The sequence below is a fragment of the Bombus huntii genome, chromosome 11, assembly GCF_024542735.1.
Source record: "Bombus huntii isolate Logan2020A chromosome 11, iyBomHunt1.1, whole genome shotgun sequence".
NCBI lineage: Eukaryota > Metazoa > Arthropoda > Insecta > Hymenoptera > Apidae > Bombus > Bombus huntii.
This window is the reverse complement of record NC_066248.1, coordinates 7,988,716-8,011,178: the sequence shown is the minus strand read 5'-3', so window position 1 is coordinate 8,011,178 and position 22,463 is coordinate 7,988,716. Positions and strand designations below refer to the sequence as shown.

At 39.2% G+C, this 22,463-nt stretch overlaps 1 protein-coding gene across 5 annotated transcripts in view; it reads right to left on the bottom strand.

Moving 5' to 3' along the window:
- LOC126871347 (prolyl 4-hydroxylase subunit alpha-1) overlaps positions 1-22,463 on the bottom strand; it is a 378,752-nt gene that overhangs the window by 271,155 nt on the left and 85,134 nt on the right. For 3 of the 5 annotated variants that reach the window (XM_050630037.1, XM_050630038.1, XM_050630036.1), the window contains one exon: positions 9,803-10,150. The exons of the other annotated variants lie outside the window; for them this stretch is intronic. In XM_050630037.1, the coding sequence (XP_050485994.1) occupies positions 9,803-10,029 (227 nt within the window). In that variant the 5' untranslated portion in view covers positions 10,030-10,150. The remainder of the gene's footprint in view (positions 1-9,802; positions 10,151-22,463) is intronic. 5 annotated transcript variants of the gene reach the window in all.

The window sequence follows — 22,463 nt, the reverse complement described above, 5'->3', positions numbered from 1 at the left end:
AATGGTTGAACTTGCGGGTTTGGCTTTAATAACTTGGTACGTTAAGAAGTTTGCTTGAAAGATACGTCTTATTAATATCCTTGTTAGTACATGCTACTAACAAGTGATATAATATACTGAAGTATCAGTCCGGTTAAAAATTTGTTGTGGGATGCTCGCTGTGGGAGGCCGGACGATAAAATTTTCAACCTACGAACATTCGTCTTTTGCTTTCGTAAAACACGCGTGACAATGTGTCAATAGAATCCGTCGTACCAAACGATGCTCTTCAAAGAAAAAGAATTCTCCAGTCCTATACATATTATAATCTCATAAATAACAATCTTCAACTACAAATTCTGTGTATTTCTCAATTTTATCTATACCAATAACGAAATAAAAATATATAAAACCACTGAATTATGTATATACTTTTTATTTCAACAAACGAGATATAAACACGCATTCGATCGATGGTACTGAAATTTTTTCATTTTGATTCCAATACCTACACGTCTATGAAAAGGAAGACTTTACGAAACTCTGCCATGAAGCAGCTATAAAACACAAACTAGATCTGATAGAAAATTTACCGAGTAATCTTTTCCAAAAATTTTCCCATTTTAACAATGGTTTAATTTAGCGAAAGGGAGATGTTTTTCCTTTTCACGAACGATTGCCGTGTGAAATTACATCCGACGAAACAAACTCGACAGTAGTACGTGTTAACCTGGTTCGATGATTCTCGACGCAGGCATTTCGCAGTGCAACGTGACCGCGGTGCAGAGTCGGCGCTTAAGTCGACGAGCGCTCGAAACTTCCGTTATAACGGAGGTGGTTGCGTCTTTAAGCGTCCATTGAATTCATGAAAACGCAAATAGGGATATGGCGGCGAATATGCGAGGCTCGTAACAGCTGGTCGCGAGCGGAATGGATCGCCAACGGTGATAATGTTCGTTCCCTGGTACGGCCTTCGAATCTCGATTTTATTTGCCGCGTGGTGTGACTCGAATGAAATCGAATCGCCAATCCCAGTAATTGTTACATTCTTGAAAGTTTATTATGGCTCAAAACAAAGAACGTAGTATTATACCATTGCGTTTTTCTTGTTTACATTTATACCGTATATACTACGTTATTTATATCACATGCTATCATGTACACTGCATATCATATTTGTGTTTATATTAGGTACACACCTTTACGATAATATGCTTGTTGCTGTAATAGAGCTTCATTTAATCCAAATGTTACGCATTATCATGTTGTATTCGTAAGTACGTGTGTTTAAGATTTTAGCTATGTGATCATAATATAAAAGTACATATATCTATAGAAAAATGACTCCTTGATTAGGTAGATTTCATAGGAAAATAATAAATAACAACAGAGGAACCAACTTATACCTCGATCTAACGTTTCCTTCGCACGAGCGCAAAAGTCTCGAGCGTGCGTTGCCAATGTTGACGATGCCGATGAGCAATCTAATTCATTTAAATATGCGCGTCGATACACAGGAATAACGAGCAACCATGATTTTGCTTTCGAACATCATCGCCATTTTCGTCGCCGAGATCGTGTGCTTCGCGTCAAAACGCAGTGACATAAATTTTCTGAAACGTGGCCTTTAATAAGAGAGTAGGGTCACGTCTTCGAAAGAAAAACAGAAATTCAGGCATGGCTTTCTCAGGCTGTGCACCGTTTAGAGGGTCGTAGTATAGTGGTAGTTCCGGTGGAGAAGGAAATTAAAGGGAATGTAGGTCGCGGAGGCTTTTCTATGAGAACGTGGATGGCGGGCGTTTAATTTAATCGTTGTTTTGTAAGGGAAAGGGCTTGGTATACTAAAGTACACGTTGATAATCTTAGGTCACGAAAAAGATAGGATATTCTTCTTCTTATTCATTGTACGAGGAAGAAAATACAGACTTATGATTCAAGAGCGAAAACGTTCGTACGGAAAAAAATTTTAGTGACCTTTAATGTATGGTAAAAGATAAAGAAACACGAAGCTATTGTCTCGCTAGACTACCAAGTATCAAGCACGTTCTACAGGTTGAAACATGCTACGATGTATATATCAACTCTTAGGTTTCATGAAATTTGCATCAGTTTCAAGACAACATTTTGCTTGTAGTGTGATACCGACGTTAAAACACGTGTTTCAACGGGTCTGGTAGTTTCCCAACCCCGTTGTTGTTGTTGTTGTTGTTAATAGGATATATGTTGATTATAAAAAATAAAAAACTAAAAAAGATTTCTTTCGGAAGGGGATTCACTTTTTACAAAATCATATTCGATATGATTCCTGCATCGATACAAATTGGTTTTAATACTCATTCGCTGATATACATCTACACGTATTGTAACATGTGTCATGAAACTCACATGTGCATGCACGCGTCGCTACAACGTGTTTCAACGTGTAAAGCTCCCTTTAGAATTCCTTAGAAATTACTAACATCTATACGTACGTATATTTAAATGATTGACAAAACAAGAGAAGGAGAAAGATGTGGAGTATTAAACTATCAGTTGGCCAAACTTCCGAATATTGAAATTCTCTGGCGATTACCAATATTATATATACAGATTAAATATATATATTTTTTTTTTAAATGATTCACAGAAATAAAGAAACTTTCAATTTATTGGCTATGCTGTCAATGACGAAATTGTTTCGTAATATTCGCAATTAGTTTCGCAATACTCGTCTCTAGAGGCTCGTGACTTCTCTTTTGTCGAAGAAGAATCGCAACGAGATTTACATCGGCTCGACCCCGATTCCGCAGATTTTCCGCGTTTTCTCTTCTCCTCTGCTCCGTAGCCGCGACTTCGAGTCACGACGCAGAGACAACAGTCACGAAGCGTATCTTCGCGTGCAAATAAACGTTGAGACCGAGTCAATGCGCCGGTCCAATGCGAAACCGATAAGTATTTGAATAACGGAAACAGGGAATTCTTCAGCGACGTTTCCTTTTCCTCTTGTTTCAAGCAACGTAACCGAGAATGCAAATTTTCTTTCGCACTCTTCTTCTATTTTTACTTATCCGTTTTTATATTTTTATACAAGTTCTTAACGTTGCATCAACCGCACATATGTGGGTGGTTGTTAGTAGATTGTGGATGTTTGTGTAATTTTATATCTCTATGAACGTAACTAAAAAAAAATGAAATTCATATAGAAAGCTTTAGCTACCAAACATTACTAACAATAGTTATCCTAAATATATCACATATTTGTGCATATTATCAACATTCTGTAGATTTCTACATCTTTAAATTTCTCAGAAATATGTAAACAACTGCAATCCAGTTATGAGCGACGATAACGAAGATTGGAAATATTGTGGAGAATAGATTTTACTTTTGATAGCCCGCCTGGTAAGAGTTTCGCATTTCTTGAAGAAAATTGGATTTTCCAGGATACTGTTTTCTCTTTTTATATATTTTGTTATTTTATTCGTGTGCTAGAATCGAGGTATGATTTCAAACGAGGAGTGGATTAAAATTGCGATAAATTTGGATGACTGCTCCGTTAAAAGTTTTGCGCATTTCGTGAAATAGTACCGAGAAAATTACTTCTGGTTTAGTAGTAGTAATCGCAAGTTGGCAGAAATTGGGAACGAACTAACTCAAAAGCTCGTTAAGGTTGCATTGAGATTCGAAAGCTTATCGAAGGTTCGTTTTAACCATCTGTTCAACGTGCGACAAGGTGGAAGATTCCTTAATGATCCCTCCAGGTTTACAGGACATAAAATATTCTTTAGCATGTGACCGACGTGGTATTAATTCTTCAAAGTTTCAAGTCCTTGATCTTACATTCTTTACGTGTATTAATTTTTCACGTTCCATTCATACTACTTTGACAATATTATTCTATGTACGTACCTACCATAATTCCTTCACGTAACACTGCCTTATTCGATATTCAAAAATCAAAGGCATTGGACGTAATTTTACCTCATCCTTCAGATGAATTAAAATCAAAAAACATACTATATACGACAATAAGAAACTAAGAGTTATGCTTCGACAATTCGCGTTACACCTAAGCATATAAAGAATCGTACTTATTAACATATCGTTAACCGTTAATTTTATGCAGGAATTAACGTGCGTCACCTTTACTTTTTTACATAAAATCTGACCATGTAACCTTACATATGAAAACACGAGTTTGCTGGTGGCCGGTCGACAATGTTTCAACGCGAATTTAATTTTTTGCACAGAAGCACGTTTCTTGAAACTCGCAGAAATATGAAAGCCCGTTGACTCTGAAAGTACCGTGTTCCTCTAACTGCCTGAAACTTAAATGCCATCAACCTAATAGCATTAATAAAAAAGAAAAGAAACTCTTTCAGCAAGATTTTAATTTAAAACGTTCCACTCGTAAAACAGCGGCCATTCCGAAAGAAATATCCCATTGGTAGGAAGTTGAACACGGCGTGGTCCGAACGTCACGGTCGTAAGACTTCCGGCAGGTGGCTCATTAGATTTCCGCCACTCTGTGACATTTTGCGGTGCGTTTAAGATCCATTAGGATCGGACCAGATTAACGAGGTAGTAACCAGAGTCCATTTGCAGCGCATTTAATTGACCGTAGTCCCTGCGAATGGCCGCAGACCAGCCTGAATCATCATCACCAATTCTCTTCGCGACGCTTCCTGGTCCATTGTCGACCGTACAATGTACGGCGAAAGGATCGAGACCAAGACGACAGTCTGCGCTTCGGAAATTCTTTAAACCATACCTCGCCGTTGTTCCGTCAATTTAAAGGAGTGCTTTATTCTTGAAAGCCTGTTCTTTGCTTTTGTTTCGCGAGGAAAGCTTTCTCGAAGTGAAGATTTGATTCACAATTAGATTCGAGGATATCGTAAGAGAATGTTTACGGTATTGTTTAATGCGAAAATGAAAATACTTCGCTGCTTGAACACACAGCTTGGTTTTGCCATTAATGCCAATTGTAATGTTGTTTTCTAAAATTGCTTCTTCGTACTGTTCAGCTTTCGTCAAGCTTTCTTTCGTCTATACATAGTAAAGCTTTTCCACGACAAAGCGAGCCATCTTCAACAACCATACTTCCCCGCGTAACTTCCTAGTCACAACTATCCCCCACCACTACCGTTAATTTGACTCCAAATGGGGGAAGCGGTCTTGAGGTTTCGACATAATCGGCGCGAGCTATAGAGACGCGGATCTTCCTATTATTCGCCGCAATGAGCGCGCATTATCGCGGTGTGTTTCGAGCCAGGGTATATTTAACTCGGCTAATGGTTAATCAACGCACGTATGCACTTCAGCAGACGGAAACATCCCGAAGGAAAGTTCTCGGGGATAGTCAGAGCGGATCGTATGCTTGATTACAGGCAGACGGGGGACGAGGAACCGGTTTAATAACTTCGTAACTCTACTTACGAATTGCGGAAACGAGGCCGGATTACCAACTGCTTGGCTGCGATTTTCACGAAGAAATTGTCTATCTCTCTTTCGTTCTCTTTTTCTCTCTCTCTTCCTTCCTCTCTCTCCTCTCACTTTTTCTTCCACGCCTCGTTCGTGGAAATTTTCGACACTTTCTACGAAAGAGTGGAAGCTCGAGAAACTCGAACTCGATCGATGGACAAGAAGACGAAGCGTTCTCCTTTTGTTCGAGGAGTTGGGATATTTTTCAAACCCATTCTTCTATTTTCGCCTTGTTCCTTTATATCGAAGGAAGCGAGGAAAGTTCGAAACAGTGATAAATCGAAGACCAGGAATTTTTATGATGCTGATAGTTCGGTATTGAATAGATACCCGAGATTGTCGATGTTCTACTCCCTCTCTCTCTCTCTCTCTCTCTTTCTCTCTCTCTGTTTATCAGTGGGATTAATTAGAGACCAAGTGACTATTACATGGATCAAGGTAACTTTTTTCCAGGTACGGCAAAGGAATAATTTTTTCAACGACAGAAAATCTAGGTTTTAAGTTTCTGGTAGAAACAACTACTAACTATGCTTTTAGAGAAATCGAAGAACGATATTTCACATTCAAAGTTTCACTCTTCGCTTTTCTCCGATATGCTTGATTTTATCTTGTAGCTGTTTCATCGATACAAGATAAAATTTACAAAATTTCGGCGATGAAACACACCCCTTCCCTTAAAATAATCATTCATTAAAATCATACTTCGGAAGATTCTATATTTTAATTGTTCGTTTGGATTCGTCGTTCGAAGCGTTTATCCTGGATGTTTCTTCTTCCTCCTGGATGTTCGGTTTTACCCCATAACCGTCGAATCGACGTTGAAACGATAGCAGAATAGAAATACATAAATTGTTCAATGGCGAAGATTTTTAAACAGAATTAAATGTTTTTTTAAATAATCAAACAAAGGCGTTCCCCATTCCAAATGATTTTCCCTACATCTACGTTTTATCGGACAATTTTCCTGATAATCGTAAATCTTCCGGTCCGCAACCAATGGGAAAATGAAGCTTAAAAACGAAAGGAGAGAACGATGGATAGGTTCATCGAGGAAACAATAAATCACTATTTTTTCTCATGCCGTTTAATCACCTTAAAAGTATTCGCGAGTAAAAATACTTACAAGTCAGGTAATTTACATCGAGTTAATAAAAGATTACCGCAATGTCCCTTATCACAAGGGAGTCTCTTAAAAAGTAGCAACATTCCCACCGATGGAACACCAGCGAATGTTTAGGAGATTTCATTACGAAAATATAGGATATGAAAAATATGAATGATTATTTCTACGGGAGCAACAGTTCGCTCCTTTATGTACCTTAAATTAAACTTACTAATAACCACGATTAATCGATACTTTAATAGTAACATTCGACCGTAGGCTAATTATATATATGAAACTGTTATCAAATTGAAAAATTGATAAAAATGAGTTGCGAAGGAAACGAGTAAAATATTTGTTCCCTCGAGAGCCTACTTTTAATTAATCTACCAAACGCAGATCGTTTTTAATCTCGCAATTAATTCAGAATTACATTTATCAGACTTTAATTACTTACGGTTTATTGATTATTGTAATCAACGAAGAGAAATAAAAGAAAAGAGGAAGACAATTACCGAAGCGGATAGTTTATCGATTATATCAGAAATCACGTGGAATGTTTTAATTTTCTTTGCACTTCGAACAGACGTGCAACTTGCATAACAATGCACGATAAGAATTAAACGATATCAAAGAACTGAAACAGCGATACACTGTATTTTCAACGTTTCTAATATTTTCTACGTTTAACTCTACTGCGTTCGTTGAATTATTTTCAATCTAATCGCGATCTCTTTTATTGCCAAAAAGTTTCATTAGATCGAAAAGGATGAAAAAAGCTTTTTGTTTGATATCGTGTATAAACGATAAACGATCCATCATCGATCAAATTTAAAAGCGGCGATATTCGAAGAGTGGGCATATTATACAAAAGCGTACAAAATATACAAAGAGTATATTCGCCGCAGTTCCTAACAGACGAAACAGATATCTGCCCAGGTCCTATATTTTGAATTATTTTCATAAAGTAAGAAATTTTGTCACGAAAATCCATAATCTATTTGAATGTTACAATTTTTTTTCCAAATATTAAGAGCTTTTTTGATTGTCGAAACAAGAGATAAATAGATTCGGGAACCAGCCTGGTTAAAAATTGTTAAAACTGGTGGTTTTTTCGCGGAAGGCGGACAGGCTCTGGAGGAATTCGGCGCGCGCCGATAAGCTCGAAACGTTCAAGCGATAAAATACACACATATATTACACGTATGTACACATTGTACACGTATCGCGGTTTCGAGAGGAAAGCGACGTAACTCAGCAGACTATCGTGGCTTTTCGGTGAATCGAGGCAAACACGTGCCGATCGAGCCAAACGTTTGTTCCGCGAATTTGCTATATAGTTTTGTTGTAATCCAAACTTCCTCCTGGGGAAGTTTCTTCCACGAATTTTCATGATTTCATACTCATAACATTTCTACAGATTTTTGTGTTCTTTTACTTCTGTTAAGTGTACTTGCATTACAATTTTAATATCTATCGTTTTGGTCTTCTATGTAAAATCGAACTGCCACGTTTTCATCGTTCTCAAATCTTAACAATGTATCAAGATACTCGTATCTCGCTACAACGAATTCTAACGAAATTCTGAAACGTTCCGTATAACTCGCGTAATGTATCTATAAAAGATTCCCACGTTGTGGCGTTCAAATACTTAAGTTACCATACACGACGCTTTCGGGTTTGTTATATCAACTCGCGTGTTCGTTACGGCACTAACGAAACTCCGAATTCCTATATGTTAAGTTTTTAAATACTTTTATGAGTCAGAATACGGCGCTATAAAGCGATCAACAGATATGTAGTCGCTCGCGCGGTTTCTAACATCGTTCGAAAATCCCTAGCTCGTTGCGTGCTGCCTAAAAACCAGCGGAGTTGCCAACGGATCCTCCAAAAACCGTCCTGAAATATCCCACCTTCCATTGAAAAGCCTCCAAGTCCAATTTCCTGAAGCTATGCCGCAGCAACCCCGAAAATCCAAAGTAAGTTCCTCTTCAAAGCCAATAGACCGGAAAACGCTTTCCCCGCGAAACCACCGGCAAACCAACCGCTATACTGGCAGAATCTTCCGACCGGAGTCACCTGAATATCACGATGGCGGAGATCCAGGGATCAGAAGAGACACTCGCTAAGCCGTACGAATCGATCGCTACAAGTTTCGAGCGTTATTTATTTCCTCGTTTTTCAGCAGCATGATCGCGAGCTCGTACTGAAGGCTCCTCGGAATGTCGAGCTGAAACGCCTGTTCATCGTGCGTCAAACGACGCCTGATGGCCCTCAGACACAGCTCTCGCAGAGTATAAACCGGTAGCGTGATGAAGACGTCGGTCCTTTCGCGTCTTCGACGGGGATGCAAAGCTACCCTGATGGGATTGCGACGTTCCTGTCTCACTAACAACAACGGACTCGGCTCCGGGAAGAACACCTCCTTCTGGTTCACTGTGTACCTAAAAACCCCCATCGTGCAACCAGCTGCCCTCCATTCGCTTGATAATTATGGTCTAATCATTGTTCATGAAGCAAATTCGGAGTTGCGTTGAACGAAGAAAGAGATGTAGCGTTTTGAAGCTTTTCCTGAATGGGAAGGTGGACTTTGGGGAAGTGGTTTGTATCGGTTTTTGGAAGATGGAGGGAGAAGCGGTGATGTAGTTTAATTTTGGTAACGAGAAGACCGATGTTGGCTTCGCTTGATGAAGCTGAATCTTGCAAAGTTGTAGTGGCTATCGCGTTTCAAGTTCCAATAGAGACATGTACAAGTACTTTCTTGTGTGGCGAACATGCAGTACCACGTTTCTTATTCGATCGTTATATCTGTCATATCCTGAATTCTGGAATTCTAGAATTTAAGAATTGTTGCAATACGTTTCTTCGTCACCGCGTTTCCTATTAGTTAAAAATCTAAACACGTAAAATCTTTGCTTAGATCCAAATGTACGTTTTTAAACCAACTCTTTCTTCGTTCAGCGTCCGGACAAAACGCACAGATCCCCACAGAACAAACTCTAACCGCATTAATGGAGATAGCATCGTCTGTTTCGATCGTTCGAAAGTTCCTTTACCATTCGACCACGCGAATCAGGAAAACGCGAAGGGAAGAAGCAACAGACCCTATGGCTCCTTTCAAATACGATCGACATAACAAAAGTAGAGAGGAAGTTAAGGTTCAAAAGTGCCTTTGGAAATTCAACGGACTTCGAGAGGATCCAATTTTTCCATTCCAAAGAATCTTCGAAGAATTTTTTAGGAATCTTCGAGGAATCCTACCTGTCTCTGGTTTCTTGGTCGACGAAGATCCACGGATGCGTAACGAACGTGTCGATGTCGAGGCAATCGCCAGGCGACAATACACCGTAGCTGACAGCCCGACCTTGATAATCGATCCAGTAGAGAACGACGTTGTGCATCGTCTTGTTGATGAACCTAACGAGGGACACGTACACGTTGTTGATCGAACGAAGCAGGGGCTGCTGTTGTTCCTGGCTCTCCCCCATTCTTCCGGCGCCTTTCTTAGCTCACCCTTTGACCAACTGCGAAACTTCGCTGCGCTCAAAATATCGCTCTTTTTTCCGCCTTGCCACCTTCTCCTCCCCTCGAGTTACGATTTCGCGACGACTGAAAGCAGAAAATCAAACGGACCTGGATTAATCGAGGGCTGTCTGATTCACGTGCATCGAAGAAGATTTTGGTAAAGAAAAGCTTCACAGCATCTTCTTCCTGATATTTGTGATTTTATTTAATATCAGCATGCCTCATCGATTTTACTGTGAATAACTTCACCTGTACGTGTAACATCGCCTGTTTTGTCGACCGTTCGCGGAGAGACGCGATCTCAAGAAGCGCGTCAACGGGAGTCGTAAATTCCCGTTAAGATATACAATCGACGCCACGAAACTGATCGGTCCCCTATTTCATTTAAGATAATAGAAGTAGTTGAAGTAATTATAACGCTGAGGTAACAGGTTATAATATGTTATGTATTTCCAACAACTTCTAGACAAGATGATTACACATGTTGCGTATATATATTAGGTCATCCCATAAGTTCGTGCCGTTTTTCGAACGGTTATATGTGTTATTTTTTTTAAACACCTATGAATCGTTGTCGTAAGTATTTTCAGAACATTGAACATCTCTTGTACTGCCAAACTTCGTGATTTTCCAACAAGATCCCGAATTTTATCTTCGTCTGTCTGAGGAGAACGCCCGGAGCGTTCCTCGTCTTCTAAACAGAAATTTCCAGCTCTAAAACGTTGGAACCACTTCCTACAGGTGCGAGATGAAAGAGCATTTTCTCCGTAAACAGCACATATGTTTTTCATGGCAATTGTTACAGAACTTCCTTTCCGAAATTCATATAACATGAGATGTCGAAAATGGATACGCATTTCACTCACGATTTTTTACTGTTAGAAATCACTGTGTTCACTATATTACGATCTTATATACACGAAAATCTGCTCTAGCCTGTTCTCGATCAGCTAAGCTCAAGTGCATTGGTCCCTTATCGCCGTATGTTTATAAATCGACACATGAAATGTATACACAAAAGTCGGCACGAACTTATGGGATGACCTAATATATATGTAGTAACTGGTGGATTCTTAGAGTAAGGACAAGTGATGATGGTAGAGTTTAAAGTTTAAAGTATTTTAATGAGTGATATTCAATAACAAAAGGACAGACTACGATATCGTCGCACGCCAACTCACACTCCGTGTCCGCTCAACTCGCACTCTGCTTCTCGACTGACTCTCTGGCCGTTGTAGCACTCTATTGTCTATTGCTGGGCCCACCGCACACGTGTTCTACAGACGCTCGTAGCCAGGGTCGCATAGGTCTTTTCGGCTATTTACCTATTTACCTGAAGGACCCGGTAATGCATTGATGGAGCCGACAGCGCCTCGGCTCTCGTGACATTGTCTGTAGTTAGCTCGACGTTTCTTGGGCCCTTCTCCCCGATACTACACTCGGCCATCCTGCAGTAACATCTGCCCTCAAATGTTATGTCCATTCTCGCTATCGTCGGATGCGTCATCATCTTCGGCGTTCAGGACCCAAGGCTTCATGAAATCGGCAGTCGTCGAGGTGTGCGCGGGTCCTTCCTTCGATACTGCTTCGCACGCTTTCTTCTTTTCTTGTAATTTCGCAGGCTCCCTTCTAGCTTACCTAATTTTCGTTCGGTTAGGATACAGTCAAGACAGTTGGATACCACGTGTTCGACCTTTTCGCGTAACCCCTTGAACCAAAAGTCCTTCTTGATCATAGCTCCTGTTTTGCTAACCCCGAAATGCCCATGCTCGTGCGCTTGCCTGACTACTTGCGTCCGCATCGCCTTCGGTACTACTATTAGCACATCGTCCTTACACTCCTTATACAAAATATCGTTTCTTATCACATACCCATCGGCCTGACTGCACGTTGCGGCGTCCAAAATCCTACGGACTTCAATGTCCTCGTTCTGTGCCCTTCTCAACCGTGCTCGGCAGGGGGTTCCTACTCAGAGCATCCACATGCTGCATACTTTTTCCCGGCCGATGACACACCTGATACTTAAACTCGCCTAGTAACAAGGCCCATCTAGCCACACGCACACACAAGTCTTTCTTTCTCATCGTCATGACGAATGCTTGACAATCCGTAACAATAGTAAACGGCACACCTAACAGATATACCCTGAACCTGAAGTCTATCTCCTTTTTCAACAGATCGGTTAAGGGTTTGGCAATCTTCGCGTACCCTCTAATGAATTTTCGGAAATATCCTGTAAGTCCCAAGAAACTCTGGACTTTTCTAACCGACGTTGGCTTGGGAAAGTTTGCAATGGCCTTGGTTTTATGAGCGGACGGCTTTATGGTGTTTCCCGAGATTATGTGTCCCAAATACTCGATTTCCCTCTGCATAAAACGACATTTTTCCAATTTATGACTAGTCCATACTGCCCAGTTAATTCTACGACCATTTGCAAGCGTTCCCATGCCTCCTCTAAATTCTTTGCAAGGACAATGATATCGTCTATGTACACGATGACAATACCCTTGTCCGTCAGTTCTTTGTAGATCTTCGACATATACTTTTGGAACACAATAGGGGAAATTTTCAGACCAAACGGCAACTTCAGAAATTCGTATTGCCCCGTGGGCGTAACAAAAGAGGTATACTTCTGGCTATCCTTGTCTAGACTTACGTGGAAAAACCCATTTCTTAGATCTATTGTTGTAAAAAGCTGGGCGCCTTGCAGCGCATCTAAAACGTCTTCAATTAACGACAACGGAAAATGTGGACACTCAATGAGTTCGTTAAGCTCACGAAAATCGACGCAAACCCTGATGGAGCCATCTTTCTTTCGGACTACCACTATCGGACTCGCATACTCCGAGTCTGATGGTTTGATGACACCCTCGTTTGTCCACGCTTCCATCAGATCATCTACTTCCTTTCTTTCCGACGGCGCCAGTCTTCGCGGTCTTCGCGCTACCGGTTTGTCGCTTTTCAGAACTATTTTCGCGGTTATTTCGACGTCTCGCTTCTTCTCCGGCCTATACCCTTTAATAATATCCCGAATGGCTTCACGGTAATGAGGTTCTCGTACATGCGACAAGTCGATCTCGTCGGATTGTTCTACCGCGTTTACCCTCAGTACATCCGGCGCGTCCTCGTGACAGCGCCTCGGCTCTCGCGACATTGTCTGTAGCTAGCTCGACGTTTCTTGGGCCCTTCTCCCCGATACTACATATATGAGTATATGTTAATTAGTTAATGAGTTATAAAAAGTAGATATAGTTAATAAATATATGTTGACTGAGTTAAAGTAATGAACCCAGTGCAGAGATGTTGACTGATCTGTAATCGTAGATCCAGTGAAGTTCGGTGACGATGTTATCGCAGAGGAAAACTCTTGCTCCACCACCGGTCTCTTACGAGTGAAAATCCCGGGGAAAAATGGGAAAATCCACGTTTCCCCACTTTTTATTTGATGAAGCAATAACCATAAGGAACATTTTGTCTCGAAGGTGGTTTGTACCATTCAATGGCCTTAACGGTCAGATCGAAATGCTTAGTTTTACGACAGCTCCTTATGATTATCACGGTCCAACTAATTATATTGACATAGGGAGTGGCTGCCTCGAGCGAGGGATATATTCCGGGCTAAGCAAAGAGTCACCGGACGAAACATCGCCAATCTGCAGATTTTACATTTACAATATTGTAACTACAATTTTCCCAATTAATTCTGGTAATAACGTACCATAAAGTAGCATATAAATTATTAAAGTTAAAGCACTTTTGGAGAGGAAATTGATGAGATGTGGCCTTTTTAATGTAATTACCAAGTATAGGTATGTTTCACGCTTTCGAAATAAGAATATTTTACATCTTAGTGCGAATTGTATAAAAGTTTCGTTGTTAAAGATTAAATAAATCAAACATGAAAGTTTGGTAATACATCGTAGACGTCCAACGGATGAACAGTATTTGTTTAAAAATTCGAACGCGATGAATATTTTCGTCAACCACTATCGACAAGGGAAGGAGACAGAATACGAGTCGGAAAATCGATCGGACATAAACTATTTTTCTAGCCAAACAGGCCGAACCAACTGGGTACGTTGGTCAACATATCATAAAAAACATTGGAATATTTGTCCGCCGATTTTTTCATCTCCTGCTCTCTGACCGTCTCTTTCGCGTGTTTGTCCATATCGACTCCATTTCTCAACCAAACAGGAAAATATTTAGGAGAGAAGGTACCGGCCGTGTGAAATCTAATGGATCTATACCGTGTGAAAAAAGAAAACGCAAATTGAATATATCACGTTTCGTCGCGAGGTCACTCTTTTCAGCGATATCCGATATGTTTTTCGAGGGAAAATACGGTGACTTGTGGTGTCCCTCAAAAGTGTATCATTTTAATAATAATAATAGTAAAATGTATCATTTAATTAAGCGTATCCCTCATGAGTGTCGCGTTTGAAATGTGACGAGATTTGATTTACAAATAATTGGAAGGTTGGAACACGTAAAAATTTCGATATTAGAAAACCTGAGTATTCGAGAGTTTTATGGTCTGAAGATTTGTGTGTTGGAAAATTTGGATGTTGGATAATTTTCAAGTTCGAAAATTTCGGAGCTTGAAAATTGAAAAATGCGAGAATTCGAGAATTTGGAAATCCATGAGCTGTCTGAAAATTTAAATGCGATCAAACTTGGAAGTTGAAAAATTTAAATATTTGAAGATTAGAAACAATTTGAAAAACTGGAATGTTTAAGCGTTCGAAAGCTTGAGATTTGAAACAAAACGTCACTTAAGCATTGCAATTTTAAAGCAATTGACACGGTTCAATGCGAATAAATTGAGACGAGACACGGTCTAAATATAAATTGAGAAAGTTCAAGAACCGTCTGGCGAGCCAGGATCGCTAATAATTCATTTAAATAATATCTGACATTAACTCGACGCGAGACACGTTTATTTAACCAAGGCAATCAATCATGGGATGGTAATCAAATAGCTGTACATTCTCCGACGATCTTGTGCGTCAGTGAGAAATGTCGAGACAAATGAAGGCGTACCAGTATTCCTGTTCTATAAATATAAGTTGTACTTATCAACTAACCAATGATTGTTCGTGAAAAGTCTATTACTAAAATTAACACGTTTCTGAGAATACAGTTTCCTACCGTGACAAATTAATTTATCTGCTTCTTCGTTTCAAGATCTAATTAAATTATTTCTCCACAGTCTATAATTTACCTACGACCACGTGAAATTTATTCATTCACTAGTTCAGATAAAAGATATTACGCAAGCATATCGTGACTTTCATTTCCTCTAAACAATCCCAGTCGTTTAACGCTAAAACAACTAGTCTCTGGTGTATAAGTAAATATAATGTATGTGATTAATTGTAATCAAAATGGTACGGTGAAAATGAAATATGTATCAGGTTGTCCGGAAAGTGTCTTTCTTTCGCAAACGTGTTTTTTACAGCAGTGCACCTTCGTACAAACGTGAAACCAAGTCTGTGAAATGTCACGGTGTTCATCTCAACAGAACAAAATGGATCGTACGTAATTCGACAAAATAATATAAAACAAAAAACGTTGTGCGTCTGTTATTTCCTCATAAAACGAAAGAAACTTTTCGGACAACCTAATATAATTATGTTTCGATCTCAGGAGAGATCTACATAAATTTGATCAAGAGCTGTTGCATGATTATGGCAATTTTAATTGATAAAAGATAGAAACCAATGGTTCTTATGGATTTGATAATTCTAGTGTTAAAATCAACGGCTTATTATTAACAAAAAAATCTACATAATTCAAATCCTACAGCTTTCTAATTTACCTAATTCTAAAATACTTGTAATTTGTAAATATCTTCTTCTAAACGCGTTTTTATCATTAATGAAATATTAATTCCACTTGGAACGTTCGATTTCTCGGTTAAATGGTCACCAGAACCAAACGAAGAAATGGAATTAACGCGAAATCCTACTTTTCAATTAAATTTTCGCGTCAAAGGGGAGGCAGCGAAAAGCGCACAATCGATTGCTCGGATATGCACGTATTATCAAACAGAAATGGGAAGCTCGCGAGTATCTAGCGTTTCCGGGATTTCACTTTTCCGGTGAAAAGCCGTAATGGAGTTTTGGCGTTCTCCGCCATTGTTTTGCTGTTTTATAAGCGGATGAGAGTACCACCACCGTGATGAACGGCAGCAGAACAGAAATAACGATGATTTTACACGATGCACGCGTCGACATATCTGAAACGAATTTCTACAATTTTCCTCTTTCTGATATTTAAACGGCGTTTCTTCCCGATTATTCGTTTCACAAAAAGTTTCTAGTCGGAAACGATAGCGAAGTCAATCGTAAGTGGCAAAGAGAAAAATTCTCTTTCGGTGTAACAAAATTCGAGAAGCTTTTACAGATTTATCTTTTCTTCGATTTTTACAGAAGCTTGATGTCATTTCTGAATGTCGAGAATTTAGAAGTTTAACTATCGCGCAAAAAGATTTTTATATATAACGAAAAAGAAAAACCATTTTTATTTCGTTCTTCGTTAAAATCGTCAAAAAGAAAAACGCTTTGATTGATATTCTTTGATCAAACGTGATAACTAAAGAACGTAACCGATGAAAGCCAGCAGAAATGATAGAGAATTTTTCAAAGAACGATATGAAATGAAAGTGGTACGTTATGAAGGATACGATAATTTGTCAAAAATCGGATCTCGTTACTCTTCGGACTGCGCGTACAAAGAAAGCGCTCAAGTACGAAACAAAATATAAACGGAATTACGTCGACCGATCAATTTACCAGGATCTCTCAAAGGTAACAGATTCCACAATTGCCAACCGAGGATCCGAAAAAAGCGAAGCCCCATCCCCTGCTCTAATAATCGATTTCCTTTCTCCGAGAGCTATACACGAACAGCATAATAATTCCTTCTTCAACAGGTCGTAAAGCATTTCATCGCGGCTATGAGGAATTTCACGCTCACCGTTTTCATTAAAACTTTTCCCTCTGTCGGACATCAATGACCGATATAACCAACGAGCGAATATCGACGAACCCCACGGTTAGAATTAGCGATGACAAGGGCGGCAAGATTTACGTCGGTCGACCAAAGCCGCAATAAGAAGTTATTCTATATATCTTTCGCGATTTATCGCGACGCGAGTGCCGTTTTTCCCCGTGGGACTCCAAGTTTCCACGAAACTTCTGTTCGTTCGTGGATTCGAAGATTACAGTCTGGCGCGGATTACGCTAACAATATCGTTCGAAATGATTCTTCGTATTAATTTCCGACGTCTTCGACGGAATTTCAATCCGGATGCTGAGTGTTTTCACTTATTTCTTTCTATCTTATTTATTATTAGCACGTAGTAATTTATTTTACAAGTAAATTTTAATTTTACAAATCTAAAATATCTCCTAAAAATACAGCGACAACGTTGGTTGTAATTTCTCCTTAGTAATAACAATTACTATTATTGCTATATAGTATTACTTGTTATACTCCATTGTTTATTTCTATTTATAGTTGCGCCATTAAAAATGCGGCAGCTCAACGCGAAGCGTTCGTATAAAATAAAAATATTACTTTAGTGTATCGGGTTTTCTTAAAAATATCGTATGTTTATTTCTGTGAGAAAATATCACACGACGATGTATAATGCCAGTTAGAGATTACAATTTGGAATTTGGAAATCGCGTGAAACATAAATATTTCCATTTATTTATTTTATTAATTTCCTTGTTAATTTTCTAATTCATAAAATATACACGTCAACTGTTTGTTTGCAGATCGTAGCAAGCTGTAAGAAACGATAACAAAATGTTGCCACGAATAACTTCTTCCAATATAAAATAAAAAGCCATCTTCTTGCAGATGTTAAATAAATTAAATAGACTGTATCAATGGGCTTAGAAAATTTCTCGTGGGGCAAACGCAATGACGAGCGAAACAAGGAGAGGCGAATGAAGTTGATATGACATGCAGGAAGTGAAAAATGGTTGTTTCGTACTCGTTACATGTTCCTGGAAATGATTCTTTGCGGGGGAGTTATAATGTGTTTGCGGACACAGAAGATAAATGAAGGAAGTTCATACACAGAAAATGAGAAATAATTGTGCTGTGTAATGCGACCGACCGAAAAGAAATTCAGTGGCCTTACGGTACTTTACTGTAAAACTAAACCCGAACTTACATCGTTTTACTATGGAGAAACACGTCGGATGAACGCTGCTTTCATCCTCGGTATAGTTCACGGATGAAACGTGTTTCTTCGAAGTGAAACAGCGTAGATTCGGCTTAACCTACTGTACGTTGAATTTAAGCAAAGAAAAAAAATTTGAACTTTTAATATTCAGTGGAATAAATAAACACGATTAATACAATATTGGGAGAAATAAATAACAAAAATGAATAAAACCAACACGAAACTCAAGATCGAATTGCCAATATTTGATAAAATAACAAACGAACATAAATCTATCGAAAAATATTATCAACGGTCAAAAGAGATCGACAAAAACGAAAGCTCTGTCTGATTGAAGAATTTTCTTCAAAACTAATCTACTGTTATTTAAACAAACAATCAATGCACGATTCAAATTTCCGATACTCGGTAAAATAAAAAACAAACATAAATTCAATCAATATAATACTCAATGAAACAAATAGCGGAAATAAATACAAGCAAAGCAAGATTCAGTAGATGGAACTTTCGATATTCGATAAAATAACTAAACATAAATCAATGGAAAAAATATCATCGGCCAAGGCTCATCGAGAAGATCGATAAAGATGAGGACTCGGACTGATCGAAGAATTTTCTCATTTCGACATGGTGGAGACGCGTTATCGTTCATCATCCACTTTTCCCCCGAACGGCTTTTTCTCCGCTGACAGATTAGAGTCTGTTAAAAGTCGATGGCCGGTGATTCCGACGCCGGGATAGCGAGAAATTGTGCTTAAAAGCCACGACTCTATTGTTCCTTGTCTCGTTTCGTATCTCCTTCTTGTCGCTTGCATAACGCGAGTCGCAATTACGTTCGAGGGAGTCGCGTGTTCGTCATTGGGGGAGAAAATGGAAACGTCCAGGCTAAAATATCTCGCAATTGTCCTGCAAGATTGGGGGTCGATCAAGCCGCATCGCGGTCAGAGCTTTCGATTCTCTCGGCTGAGAGAATCGTATCGATTTACAGATCGAATGTGAAGAGAAACTTGAAATTTTAGAGCTGAAGGTTAATTGTTTATACTTCTACTTGCTGAATTATTTTCTTATAATTTGATTATTTTATCAAAGATAGCGTTTATCCAAGATGTTTGATTATTTCGTGCAAAGCTCAATTAAGTTTTCAAGTTCACGGGATAAGTAAGTTGTTGAAGCTACCTGATCCTATTTCTTCCTTTTTATGCTAATATGTACTAAGCGTGGCAAGCGTAAAGTTTCGTAGGAAGTTTCTTAGACTTGACTGGATATCGAAAGTTGTGCTTTTTACATGTTTATTAAGTCGACGATACGCTAATTTCTTCCTTCGAACTTCCTTTCACGTTGTTACTGGTTATACAAATTCTCAAGTATGTACATACTTCGGCTTACTACAATTTACATGGAATCTTAAACATTTACAAATGTATAGTGTTAAACCTGTCAAATGTTAAACCTGTACTAGAAATAGAAGATGGAAATTTCTAAGTGAAACATTAATACGAAACATACGTAACTAGATTAACCAAAAATTAAATCTTTCGTCAAATTCAACTTCTTTAGAAGACCTTACAACCAACAGCGCTTTACACTGACCTGTCGTTGGAACAATAACTTTAGTATCAAAGACAACATTAAGCAAATATAATTTTTTATTTTCTCAATGTCCACAAATATTTCCCAAAAATCCTTTAAGTAAACAGCAAGTATGTGGAGGAACAAGTGAGCACGGTTAGATCGATGAGGTAAAGGTTACAGGGTTGGATCCAAGAGAGATAGTTGTCTGACGATTTCGACTATCGTGCCGGTGAAATTACAGCTAGCGGAGGCGAGCCGAGCCGACGTTGTAATTTCCCTGGTAATTTGCAACTAACTCCGCGAAATGGCCGTCAGCAACGAGGCAAGGATCCCTTCAAATTGGAAATAATGAACCGTCGAACTTGGTCAGGCGATCTTTTCCGTGCCGGCAACGCAGCCCACGGTGAAACTTTCTTAACGAACGTGTAATTCGAAACGCACCGGTTGCTGAATTTTGCTTCAATTTTAACGAAGCCGAGCAAGAAGTACGCCCTGTTTACCGCGCGGATGGAACTTGGAATGATTTTTGATCAGTTATTTTGTCGATCGTTACGCGAGGCATTCTCGAAACGCAAGTTAATTGCGAAAATAGGAAACTTCGGCTCGTGTGGGTTCGCTGGTTTGTCTAATTATCACAGAACGTTTAAGTGGCGGAATTGAGCGACTGGAAAAGCTGAAGAATCGCGAAGATAAAGGATTCGAGGAGCTAAGGATTCAGAAGTCTGGAAACATTGAGAACCGAAGCTTTGAAGAGTTTGCAGAATTATAGAATTTTAAGACTGAATTAACGAGAGATTAGAAGTTCGGGAAATTACAGAATTAGAGCGTTAGGAAATTGAAGGATTATACAATTAAGGTTCAGAAGGACGAAGGTCTGCATAGTCGAGAAATTAAAAATTGGAGGACAATCAAAGAATTAGAGAATTAGAAAATAGCTTTTTAAGGTTAAGCATCGTTTCATTAAAAAACAAAGAATTTCTACTAGATCGATGGTACAAGAAAATTTGATCAAAAGGGAGAAATCGATCAATTAAGTAGTTACGTCCATCAGTCGAGGTAACAGTGCTAATTTAATACTTCTTTATTGGATAATCCCTCGTCTTCTCGATCATTCTCAATGAATGTTCTTCGTCGTTGCGGTGGGAGATCCATCAGCTACTTTCTTGTATAAACAGACGCGAGAATGGATATCTTTACTTTGCTTAATAAAGATCTATTGTACTCTTTCACATCGTCATGAAAATCATGACAATACTTTTAATCGTTGCATCTAAGAATCAGCAGTGAAAAGGTTAACGACTATATTCGCTAATTTATTACGTTGTCTCTTCTTGTACTTGGCTGAAGATACTCTGGCCAAAAATCTAACTTTCTCTGTACTCTATAACGAGTGAATCTTTACTTAACTTTCACTTTAACATCTTCCTTGTAGACACTACACTCGTCTGCAATACCAGATTTCAAAGGAAAAGAACGTTTCTCCGAGTTTGGACAATTTAATTAACAGCAGTAAGTTTTTAGTATGCTAATTGGAAACAAGAAAACTAGAAAGTAGAATTGTAATTTGATCAGTGGAGAACATGATCTTTCAATTTCTCTTCAATACATGAAACCATTACTGAATCTTGATTCAGGGAATATCTATATTCAGGGAATTCGAATTAAAATGCTAAAAGCTAAAGAAACAATTTAAACAGTCTCGATAAACAACGAGAATCCCTATCCCCCAAAAAAACCTAACCATAAATCCTATGAATCAAATTCCTATTCAAACTGTATACTCACTTTTGATTTCCATTGTCTCTCACGGAAAATCAAAATTTCACTTCTAATCCTGCTACCTAAACTTCGAATCTCATTCTGAATCAACAGACCAAAAATACGCTGCCCTGTTCCCCCCTTCCTCATCTCCGCGCGAACAAATAAACAAACAAACAAACAAACAGACAGACAAACAAACACCCCCCGATGCCGATATTTCGTGTAGCAGCTGGTGTATCACCGGAACCATAAACGATCGCCGGAGTCGATCGAAGCGAGAGGCAAAAGCGCAATGTGCATCGACGCGGAGGAGAACCAGTATCCTGTTGAAGGTTCGGTAAACAGCGGAGCCTTAATTTGCTGCGAGATACATGCAGAACGACAGCGACAAGACGATGCAGCTGCGGCGGCGAGCAATCCGCAGGATCGGCAAGTATTTACTTAGGCCGAGCAGTCGCAGAAGGAGAGAAATTGCGGCTGCGAGCCGAGCATCGCACCGCTACCAGATGCACCGTCGCTTTATTACGTTTCCGGGTTGGCGTTTTCCCTCCTCTCGAACTCGCCACAGAAACGACAAATATCGGGCTACGATAACATCGACGACTAGAAATCCACCAAGAGGTAAGGAAAGGTCTTAAAAGACTTCCGATTTCGCGAAAATATACAAGCGATTTCGTTGAAATTTAGCGGATATATGTGGCTACTCTGTTGCTCGCGTCGGTAGACGATTTCGAAACGTTGCGTGTCTAGAGCAATGAGCGAAACTGAACACACAGTCTTTAAAATACGAATAGTTTCCTTGAAATAGCACCAGACGAGTTGATTTTTTATCCAGAAGTTGTATCAGGTTCGGTTTACCAG